General features: G+C 35.4%; 1 protein-coding gene and 1 pseudogene across 1 annotated transcript; one reads left to right on the top strand and one right to left on the bottom strand.

Annotated features, from left to right (window-relative positions):
* LOC125820372 (AT-rich interactive domain-containing protein 5-like) overlaps positions 1–5,368 on the top strand; it is a 6,898-nt pseudogene extending 1,530 nt beyond the window's left edge.
* Positions 5,369–6,400: 1,032 nt separating this feature from the next.
* Positions 6,401–10,324, bottom strand: LOC125820371 (psbP domain-containing protein 3, chloroplastic-like). The gene is made up of 10 exons (XM_049499804.1): positions 10,222–10,324; positions 10,067–10,133; positions 9,169–9,278; positions 9,019–9,084; positions 8,451–8,531; positions 8,280–8,362; positions 8,103–8,178; positions 7,615–7,733; positions 7,447–7,491; positions 6,401–6,711 (listed from the first exon to the last, which is right to left on the bottom strand). Exons 1-10 carry the CDS (start codon positions 10,322–10,324, stop codon positions 6,685–6,687), a joined length of 777 nt encoding a protein of 258 aa, XP_049355761.1. The 3' UTR covers positions 6,401–6,684.
* Positions 10,325–11,449: the final 1,125 nt, after the last annotated feature.

Genomic DNA, 11,449 nt, shown 5'->3' with positions numbered 1-11,449 from the left:
ATGTTGTCTGGTTTTTGACTTTGACATAGACTTTAAAAAAGTAAATAATTTTTTTGAAACTTGTAGCCTTGGATCAAAATAGCACTTGGTCCAATTATTTTACTTAAAATTATAACAATTTTTTTGAAATACAGAATTAATATGAATTAGGGAGAAACTCCATGAAAGGAAAATTAATGATTCATATAAATCGCTTAGTGGGAAATGTCCCGAAGAAATCCAACGAGTAACATAATCTTGTTATATAGAAAAGAACAACTATTGCCTTTTTCTGATGAATCGTATAGTTTTACGATTTCATCGACTAAAAAGGTTATCAAATGAATGGTAATTACTGTAAAGATATGGCACCTGGACGCAACTCAACCCCAGCTCATGAGAGGTGGTTTGTCCATTTCCATATAAAGAGTCCAATTTCTCATCCCTCTTCCGATGTGGGATTTCTTAACATTCCCCGTACATCCCAGACCTCAACTAGAGCATGAACCGTTATAAATGGGGACCAACATCGGTGAACAACAAACTGGGTGAGTCTAACTCTAATACCATATAAAGATATGACACCTGAGTCTACCTCAACCTCAAAAGCTAGCTCATGAGGGAGGTTTGTCCAAGTCCATATAAGGAGTCCAATTTCCCATTCCTCTTCCGATGTGGGACTTTTTAACAATTACAATTGAAATGATCGAAAAGGAAATGTGAGTTAATGTATGCTCAAGGTTGAAAATATCATAAAAACTTTAAAAAGAAGAGCCCTTAATTACATAATTTTAAATGGAAATCGGAATTGAATTCATTATAAGATCTATTTATCCTTTTTAGAAGATAGTATGCTGCCACTCGACTCGAGTCGAGATGCATTAGCACTGCTTCCTAAGAGCAGTGTGTCTACCAATTTCACCATACGGCCTGTATTAACTCATAAACATATGAATAAGCAATTGTGAGATTAGTAAGCTATTTTAGTTTAGTAATACTCAAATAGATCGATACAATAAAAAGTTTTTCAAATAAGAATTTTAGGTTAAGGTTCATTTTAGATTTGAGTTTAGATAAACCAAAATGCGTAGAATGTACCAAAATGTCCTTTATCTGTGGTCTTAACATGTCATGTGAGTTGTGACACGTTGAAATTAAGAATTGCCAAAAAAAGGGAAGAAACATTCTTTCTTTAACTTGGTAACTTTGGAAGGAGGCATTTTTTTATAGTAGAGAGAATATTAAAACTACTAAAATTGAAAATACGAAGAAAACATGAAGTGTTTTTGAAAAAATAACAACATATTCCAACATCAAGCTATAAGCTTAGTCACTCGGACTCTACTTGTGACAGGTTGAAATTAAGAATTACCAAAAAGGGAAGAGGCATTCTTTTCTTTGAACTTGGTAACTTGGAAAGAGGCATTCTTTTTATAGCGGAGAGAGTATTAAAACTACTAAAATTGAAAATACAAGAAAACATGAAGTGCTTTTGCAAAAATACAACATAGATTCCAACATCAAACTATAAGCTAAGTTTCACGGATTCTTCACTTTTGGTGCCAACCCGTGTCAACACGACATGGATGTGGGATCCGTGTCCAATTTGGTCAACCGATTTTGGGTGCTTTGACCAAAATCGATGGGGTAAGTGTGGACAGTTTTAATGATTGCCTGTAATCAATACAAAAGCTAAGGTGAAATTGAAGAAAATGAAATACCTTTTATCTAGAAATTTCTATGTCACTCCTTTTCCGTTAATCTCCTTCCAGATTCTCTCAAGTTCTCCGTAATATCTCATAATTTAGGTTTTCTAACTCTTCTTTTAGATATTTATTATTTTAGGCGAATCCCGCACCCGTATCCCTACATGGATCCATATCCCCTGAATCTTAAAAATTAGATCATGGAAGGATCAACATCTAGATCCGCACCCGTATCGGACACCCGCACCGATCCAACAACTTAGGCTATAGTGCAGAAACATACACCGCATTAACAATAAACAACATACCCAAGGAAATGTTGCATCTTTCTTTCTGTTAGGTCTTGATCAAATATAGAGGACCAGGGATCTTATACACGTATCTGAGTGGTGGCAATTGGTTCTGGAGTTAACCATGCAGCGACTTGAAGCCTAAAATATTTACAGATGCTTATGAATAGGGAGTCTAGACTTTATGAGATACTGACGGGATGCTTCCTTATGCTAGATTTGCTCAATGTGAAATGAGTGTCGATGTCTGATGTCACTATTTAGATGAGTAACTTAGAATAAAGAATGGGGTTGTAATGATCAAGATATCTTTTAATGCTAGAATAAGATAAGAATTTACTGGACTGATAATCAACTGAATATATAAGACAATACCAATGCCTTCTATCAACTATTATACGACTTTCTCTAAATGCTTTTTTTGGGGCTCTGATAATCTTCTTTCTCAGGACTTGCACTACAGTATCTTGGACATTCCGCGGCTTCTATGAGAAGGTAATAACATGAAGTTCTCTTCCTTTAATAGTTATTAGCATATTTTAACCACTGTCCACCATGTTGCTAATATTTGGTAGGTGAGTTTCTGGGAACTGAATTATGTCGCCTTGTTAGTGGGTAGGTGATTTGCGATGTTATCTCTCATGTGGGTTGTATGGAAGGAGAGGGGGAGAGTGTTTGAAGGGATAGAAATTGATTTTGTAAATGTAAGGATTAGCCTTTCTATCTCTAGTTTCTTTTTTGGTGCACCTATGAGGTCCCTGCTTGTATAGATGATTGAATGTCTTTTGTTGAGGACGATATTTTTGTATAGGTTCTCTATTTCTTGTTATACAGCTTGTATACGGGATTTTCCTCAATCATTAACAAATTATTTAACCTTATCAAAAAAATTGGTGGGTGCTTTGTGAAGTATCTTGAATAAAGAACTTCATCTCCATGCATCTATGCTTGTATAGTGATTTTGAATAGAATTTGTTCTAAAAAGTTATCTCTCTCTTGTTTTTTGTTTTTGTACATTCTATTATCTGATGATTTCTTTCTATGTTAGTTACTTCTCCAATACGAAAAGCATAGGACACAAAACGGAGAGCTTCAACTTCCTATTGCTCCTCCTCCTGGTTCTTCGGGTGTTGACAATGAGGTAACGCTGTGTTTACATTGTTGTTATGTGATGTATCTTCACATCTGCTGTATGTTGTACACCTTTTAATTGATGTATGAGGAAGCCTATTACCCTAAGTAGTTGAATCATCGACGTATTGTGACTTTGATCAAGTTCTCAAAGTTGATCATGGAGATCCTTCTTTAGTTGACTTTGACGGAAATCTGTATGTCCTCACTTTGGGATTAGGGCCACTAGGAAAAGACTTTTTTTAAGTAAGGAGTAACTCAATTTAAGATTGGCCTTATATGGTTGTGCCCATGTGTAGCTTAAGTTTCTATTTGTTATTGTACACAATGTGTAATTATTTCTTTATTTTTAAAAAAAAAAAACTAACTCCAACATGCATATGGTCGACTATTTTGAAGGAAAGGAACAACAGTTGCTTTGAAGACATAGCTAACTCATTCACATGCATACTTTTGCCTTTTTTTGGTGTAAACTGTAAATGAAGCATAATCAATACTTAGTCTCTTACAATACCTATTAGAATTGGATAGGGATTTTTTATCTCACTTGTAATTACTACAACACTTACTTAGTACTAGCTTTGTATGACAATTACCTTTCTCTAAAAAGGACATGTAGCTAATAACGAAAGTGAATTCATTGTTCAAGTAGAGTCCAGAGGCAGATCTAGCTTTTGAAATTTATGGGTTCCTACAAAATTAACTATTTAAAGTAATTCTGCAGGGAAGTGGGTACCAAATTTCTGCATCAGGAAGGGCAGTAAGAGATTCAGCTGCTCGTTGTAGGCTAGGTTGGCAGGAGCAACACCTTCTTGGTTATGGTGAGGTTGCTGAGCCAATTGTAAAGGTCTGCTGCTGAATCCTTGTAGAGGTCTTCGGGCATTGATTTTCTTAAGTTTGATCCTGTCTATTGCGATGTACAAGTAATTTTGGTGATTTTCATCTTTTATAGGACAGGAGTGCCAACAATACGCCAAGCGTGCGAAGAGCCTAAAAACTAGTGGTAAGATTGTTCGTCAATTCTTTGCCAACTTGACTTCTTCATATATCTCTATCATTGAGCTGTTTTCTCTTCACCATTTCCCACTATGAAGTCTGGCACTCTCCGAGAACTTTAGTTTTTGCTTTAACTCGTACTCTTATCAAAAAGGAATAGTGACCGCAGCAGAACTTCTTGTTGTATTCAGGTTCTCTTAAGCACCAGGGACAAAATGAAGTAGAGCACCCAATGAAAGCTGCAGAAACTGAAACATTTAAGCTGTAAGTCGTACTTTATCTTGGTCCTTTCTTCTAATGTTTTTATCTTGTACACCAGCAGTTTTTATCACCCAAAAGAAAAAGAGTACTAGGAACTTCAATAGTATTTCTCTATCTCTCTCTATTTTGGTTCCTCCGTTTCTGATGTAAAGATAAATTGCTTTCCATCTGCCAGGTTGGATGTCCTAGTTGTTGATGTTGGACCCCCCGCTGATTGGGTGAAAATCAATGTTCGTGAAACAGTAAGTTCCTCTCAGAACAAAAGAATTAAGAACCTCTAGATTATGCATTCCATTTCTCTCATGTGATTTGTAATGATTTTATGCAAATAAGAACCTCTAGATTATGCATTCCATTTCTCTCATGTGATTTGTAATGATTTTATGCAAACAGAATGATTCCTTTGAGGTCTATGCACTGGTGCCTGGGTTTTCACAAGAGGAGGTATAATACCAATCGTGCTACTTGTTTCCATCAAGTGCATTCAATTTGTTTTCGTCTTTTTACACCATCTCAAAGCTCTAATGCCCTTATTTCTTGGTAAACATAGGTACGGGTTCAATCTGATCCAGCTGGTCGCCTGGTCATTACCGGTCAACCAAACCAACTTGACAATCTTTGGGGTGTTACTGCCTTCAAGAAGGTACACACCTTGCTATTTATTTTACTGATTTTGACTTTGATAGAGTAATTCAATCTGTGCCTTACTTGCATATTTTTGGACGGGTAATTTTCTTTGGTAAAGAGAAACTGTCATGCAGAAAACTTGATATTTCTTCAATGGATCTGAAAACTATATCATTGTTACGTTTCTATTTGTTGATCACAACACTTTAAGAAGTCTACGACAATCAAAAGGTTCTCCATTTGTAAGTTGGCTTGACATATTTTTTTTTTCAGGTGGTCACCTTACCTGCTAGAATTGATCAGCTTCGGAGCAACGCTGTTTTCACCCTTCATGGGTGTCTTCATGTTCATGTGCCCTTTGCGCAGCAAAATCTCTGAGTTAACAAAGCAGGAGTAGTGGTAGTTGGCTAACATTGTGAATGCTTGGCCATAGTTGTTTAGTTGTTGTTGATGATACTGTGGGTCAAAAACTTTGAAGGGCCCAGATATAGCAAATGAGGTATTTCGGCTTCAGCCGCCCCAGTAGAAACTTAGATTGCTTTTCAAAGACAGATGAATATGTGATGAACATAGCTTGGAGTAGTATGTTGTTTTGATACTGAAACATATCTCTCTTTTTAGCATTTGACAATTCTATTATAATCTCGAAATTATTGGCAGACACATACTTTTTTGAAGTACTCTTTCAGACCTGAAGCTGAAGGTGGTGGAAGATGTTTATCAAAAATATCAGTTAACACCACCTTCATTGTTGAAGACTCGTATAGCATCGGTAAGTAGCTAGCATGGAGTATTTCTCTTTACAAGCTCCTTGCATGTGGTTTGATTGTTCGATTTGTCGGGGGGTCTCAACTCCCATCCCATCTCCCCATCCACCCCCAGAAATCTTTTTCTTTCTTAATTAAGCCTAGCCTACTGTTTCTTCTCAACATTAGGAAGATGATTGTGGAGGAGATTTGCTTGAGAATGGAGAAAAAAGTAGAGTTTTGGAGGATGAAAATTGCTTATTTGGTAGCAGGAAAAGAAGAAATTAAAGGAATAGTGTTACATTTTGGAGTTGTCTGGAGAAAGAATTGGTTCTATCAATGGGGAATAGACTGTTTAAAACGAATACGAAAGAAAGAGAAAAACTAGTATGGAGAAAGTCCTGTTGGGAGCGTTACCCCAGAATAGGCGGCCTATAGTACGCCATTCGAATGGGACAGTACTGGGTGGGAAACCAAAAAAAGAAAGAGAAAAACTAGTTAGGACAGGAATGCACTTTGTAGGTTAGCCTATACAACTCTATCTGAATGTGGGATCTTTCATGTACTGAGTTGTCCTTTTGCAATATTGTATTTATCGCTTCACAAAGAAAGATGGCTATAAATCTCAAATAACTGATTTAAGGTCTTGAGGAGAATAAAAATATATAATCAAAACTTGAGCATCAAATTATTTGCACCAAGGTCATATTTTTATCGAAAAATTCCATACATTTTTGGTATATAACAATATATGCAAATGCTAGCTCTAACATTGATCAAGTTGCTGGTTCATACTTACAACTACAGTTTTTCTTGAGTTGTCATAATATACCTTAACCAGAACTTGAATTTGTGATATCGCGCTCTCAATTATGTTTACCATTCACCAACGAGAAAAACCAGAAGCTCAAGCCAAAATTTGTGATATCGCGTTCTCTATTTATGTCATCATATTAATCTGAAAGAAGAAACAGCCTGCACATTGCAAGAAACTTCAGACATTGATTCCAAACATGTGGAACAGGCGATGAACATTTTCTTAAGAAATCGTGAAAACGTTCTACAGTTGAGGTCACCGCACTGAGGTATTTCCGTCTTTCATCACTTAAACTTGGTGATCTAACTCAATCCGAGAAAGGAGATTGACGTGTATGTATAGGTAAACTGTGAAAATATATCCGTCAAGCTACACAACATTTTGCACAAATTGACAATTTCTGGTGAAGACAACTTCTAATTATACATATACAGAGTTAATATGAAATGTGATGCAACTTACTTCAACATATCACAGAAACTGTATAATATAATCACAGAAAGTTTCTTCTAGCTTGAGGTGTGTCGTTGATGACACTGTCTCGTGAGAGACAAATGAATAGAAAGATTCATGTTTGGTTCGAGAAGGGATTATGGAATCCAGGAAAGAAAAGAAGAATCAGAATTGGATTAGGCCTCATATATACTCGCGTGCAGGGGGAAGAGGGGCAAATCCACCTCTTTCGCCTTCAATCCCGTTTCTCATGTGTACAAGCATTCTATATCTCTTTACAAAGCCTATCGAAGTTTACAATTACTTATTACGAAAAAGAGAGTTCTTCCTAATCCACGAGGGACACTTTCTTTTGAGATACTACAGACATTTTTGTGATGCATATCTTCACTCAAAAAACTAGCACACACAAAACAAGAAGAAAATGATCTTAAAATTACCTTCTGTATTTTGGCACCATATTTCTCTGCCTCCTCGTCTACAAACTGCGAGATAAATAAAATCTTATCAACATTACAGTCTTATCGTACTCTTCATCATCCTCTCGTAATGGAAAAATGAAAAGCCAAGTAAGTTTAATGCGTGTCTTTTTGCTTCGTTTAGCTGACCTGTCCAGTGAGAGTATACAGTCTGTTGTAAATCCCATTGTCTGCTATCCCGAGCACTGAAAATAGATGTCTGAGACTTTCACCGGGATTTTGGAGAGTGTACTCGATGTAATACAACCCTGATTAATAAGAGTGACAATTATCAACGGCTCAAAAAATTGAACGTCCTCACATCATGTGCAAGTATAAACTCATAATACATTGAAGCAGAGTCGCAACTACTTCAGTGAGATAAAATCACTTAGTTTCTTAAATGGTAGAGGCGGATTCAAAATTTAAAGTTTACGTGTTCTAAACTCTAGGAATGAGAACTTTTCTTTTTGACTTGTTGAAAATCATTTCATAAAAGCACTTTCTAATTGTGTAGACACAATAGTATGCATTCCATTTCATGGCTTTATAAACAGACTGTTCGATTTATAAGTAAACCTCAAATAACCATTGCATCGAGGCAAGTTTTAACGAGTGTTTTAGATTGTGTTATATACCTTTAGAAGCTTTGCTATCTATGAGTTTTGCTTTCACTCCCGGAGGCCTTTGCCAGCTTCTGTCTAATCCACTGACCTATTAAAAATCATTGAGGACCAAAGTAAGAACGCGAACTGAAGCAAAAAAGAAAAAGGAACGGAGAGTTTTTTGCAAAGTAGGGATGGATTCATCCGCACCAGATTCTCAGCAAAAGCATCAACTTTCCCGAAAGATTCCAACTTGGTGAAATCAGCACCAAGGCTTGTGATTACAATGCTGACTGAAACAACAGATGATTGAGTTCATATACACAACAATTTAATAAAAAGCTCAAATGAATCGATCCATCACCAATGTCCAACTAATACCATTTGAGTTAGAAGCTTCTGGAGGATAGAAAGCTAAGAGTGACCTTACTCCATCACCTTCTCCCGCGCCTATTTGCCAATCTGCAAGTAATTCTTCATTTGTTACCATCATTTTCTTCTCATTCTCTTTGCGTTAGAGCAAATCTCTTTATTCTTGACAGAAATCACCTCTTCCCAAGAACAATGAATTTAAAAGTTTTCTGTCTCAATTTTTAAGCCAAAAAGATCCTATATTTGTTCAGCAAAGGTGATTTTCCTTTCTGTCCAAGCCTTGGTGGACAAAGTTACTCGATAACTATACTGATGGGAGGTAGATGACACCCCGGAATTAGTCAAGGTGCCCGCAAGTTTCCCAAAGTCACTACGGTTATCCAAAAAAAAGAACAAAAGATCCAATTTTTGTTACTACATTTTACATACCAGTTCTCAATTTTCTTACAGAATTAACAGTCAAAGCTACTGTAAATCATAATAATCCATACACGCTCTCTTCAACACATGGATTTATCTATGAAGAGCACCTAAAATACTTGCATTCAAGAAGAAAAAACGGAATGTAAAACCATACCACTAGGTATCATGATCTTAAACTTGTTGACATCATCTGAATAAACACGAAAATCCTCCGGGACATCTGAAATAACATCATCCTTTTTAGCAAGTAGACATTTTGAAGGATACTGAGCATGTCAAAGTGAAAAAATTAATCAAAGTGTACCGTTCTCTGCCAATGCAATCGATGTAAAGGCGGACAGAGAAAGTGCAACAGAGCCTGCCTGTAGCAGGAGCTCTCTTCTCTTGGTTACGCATTCTCCTTTAACTTGCTCACTATCCAAATATTCGAAGTTCAGAACCAAATGAGGTAAACAAAAGAAGAAATTCACAAATGTACTCTGATTATCGATCTAGCAGATCGAAAATTGACAACACTTCATGGTAACTGAATGAAATAAAACACACAATAGGAAAAAGATAAGGATAATTTCGCTTACGATCACCAAACTTTACTAACGATAACAACAAACACACAAATTTATCCGAACACATCAAACTAACTGAATTTTAGCTACTATAGTCTATAACACTAAAAACACAAATATTTTTTGTCAATTAAAATTTCTGAGTTTTATCTACTATATCAATAAAGTCACATATTTTTACCCACTAATCACTATAATGGAAAATTTTAAAAAAAATTTGTGTGTTATCAACAAAATTTGTCTGGCAAAACACTAAGTGATTTCTTCTCATCTGTTTGAGCCTTGATAGATAGAGTTACACTGTACCTGTGTTAGTGGGAGATAACAAGTATCATGTGAAAGTAATTGAAGTGAATATTAGCTGGCATAAACAACAACATTATAATAAAAATAATCAAGGTGACTATAAGCTGGCCTGAGCAACACGATTATAAAAAAAATATTGACTTTACTACTACACTGAGTAAAGTGGTAGCAATCATACTTCAAGATGCACGTAAGCAGACTCAGACACCACAATTCTCAACAAAATATTGACTTTATTGTTACATTGAGTAAAATTTAGTGACTTTATTGTTACATTGGGTAAAATTCGAATGACACGAAAAAGTTAACAAAGGAAGTAAAAAAAATTACCCTGTTCTTGAATCAGGCACAGTGTTATTGTAGCAGAAAATAACTGAGTTTCCATTTCTCTTGGGGCCTAAACAAGTTCAAAAAAATGAAATAAAATTAGTATGAATTAATGTAAATGTTACTTTTTAGAGAAGATAAAGAAGTAAAAATTGAACCTTTAAGAAGATTAGAAGAGATTGAAGGGACACGTGGCAAGCGAAGAATAGCTTGATACTGGTAATAATTCAAAGATGGAGATGAAGATGAAAGAGTCACCATTTTTTATTTTTTTGTTTTCTTGAAGAAGCAGAGATATTGGTGTATCCAATTCCCAGCCAACCAGTTTTCTGCTATTTTCATCAAATAGATACAGTTGGAAATTCCACTCTGGCAGTTTTTTTTTTTTTATTAAAAATAAATAAATTATCATTGAAAAATAGGTATAAAGAGCACCAAAAGTTGTGGTATGCTTCTTAACGAGATGTCTTGAGTTCGAGTTTTATGTATGAAGTCGTTTTATTCAATGTGGTATTTCTCAGACGTGGATAGTTTTTTTTTTTTTTTTTTTTTTTTTTTTTTTTTACATTGGAGCTCTGACTAAATCTAGATCGCGCTCTACAGAGATCATTCGGGGGTGGCGCTCCCAACAGAATGTTCTCCATACCCAGGGATCGAACCCGAGACCTCTAGTCAAGGGTGAAGCACTCCTACCAGTGCACCACAACCCATGTTGGTAAGCGTGAATAGTTATTAGTTGTTTGAAGTGAGTACTGGACACTGGATGAAAAAGAAAAAAAGGAACTCGGTATGAAGCAGTTTTCTCAAAGAAAATATTATGTTCAGTGTGACGTTTTTTTATTTTCCTAGAGACTTTTTATGATATGTAAATAAATACAAGATATAGTTTAGTAACTTTTTGTTAGGGACAATGGCGGAGCTAGAATTTTAACAAGGAGGTTCAAAATTTGAAGAACTGAACACACGAACTAATCGAAGGAGGTTCAATATCTATTATATATCCATAAAAATAAATTTAACCATATATAAATAGTACTGAAATTTTTCGCTGAAAGGGATTCAGATGAGCCCCTGACTGTACGCCGATTCCGCCCGTTGTTATAGTTAAAAAACATTGGAAGTTTTTTTCATTACATTAAATAATAAAATAAAAAGTAGGTGATCCTTACATTCTAGAAGAGCTTGAGTCTAGTTGGTTTATCATTTATTCCATCACCAAAGAAAAAATTAATACACATTACACATATACACATATTTATCAAAGGTCTTATTTTTTAATGCACTCTACACTATCCATAAATTAAACATATTTATCGAAAGGTCAATCATATAGTTGATATGTTGACAAAATTTAGTAAAAAATTAAGTGTTTATGAAGACTGTCAA

This window comes from Solanum verrucosum, unplaced genomic scaffold, assembly GCF_900185275.1.
Source record: "Solanum verrucosum unplaced genomic scaffold, falcon-dt-bn FXZP01000229.1, whole genome shotgun sequence".
Classification (NCBI taxonomy): domain Eukaryota; kingdom Viridiplantae; phylum Streptophyta; class Magnoliopsida; order Solanales; family Solanaceae; genus Solanum; species Solanum verrucosum.
Note: the sequence above shows the minus strand (reverse complement) of the source record. Positions and strands in the feature narration are given on the sequence as shown.

Excerpts from the sequence above, each read along its gene's own strand:
- LOC125820371 (XM_049499804.1), bottom strand. The coding sequence starts at position 10,324 with ATGGTGACTCTTTCATCTTCATCTCCATCTTTGAATTATTACCAGTAT. Across the intron at positions 8,532-9,018 it reads TAAGATCATGATACCTAGTG|ATTGGCAAATAGGCGCGGGA; the intron begins GTATGGTTTTAC and ends AATTACTTGCAG. Across the intron at positions 6,712-7,446 it reads ATGGTGCCAAAATACAGAAG|GCTGTTTCTTCTTTCAGATT; the intron begins GTAATTTTAAGA and ends TGCAATGTGCAG.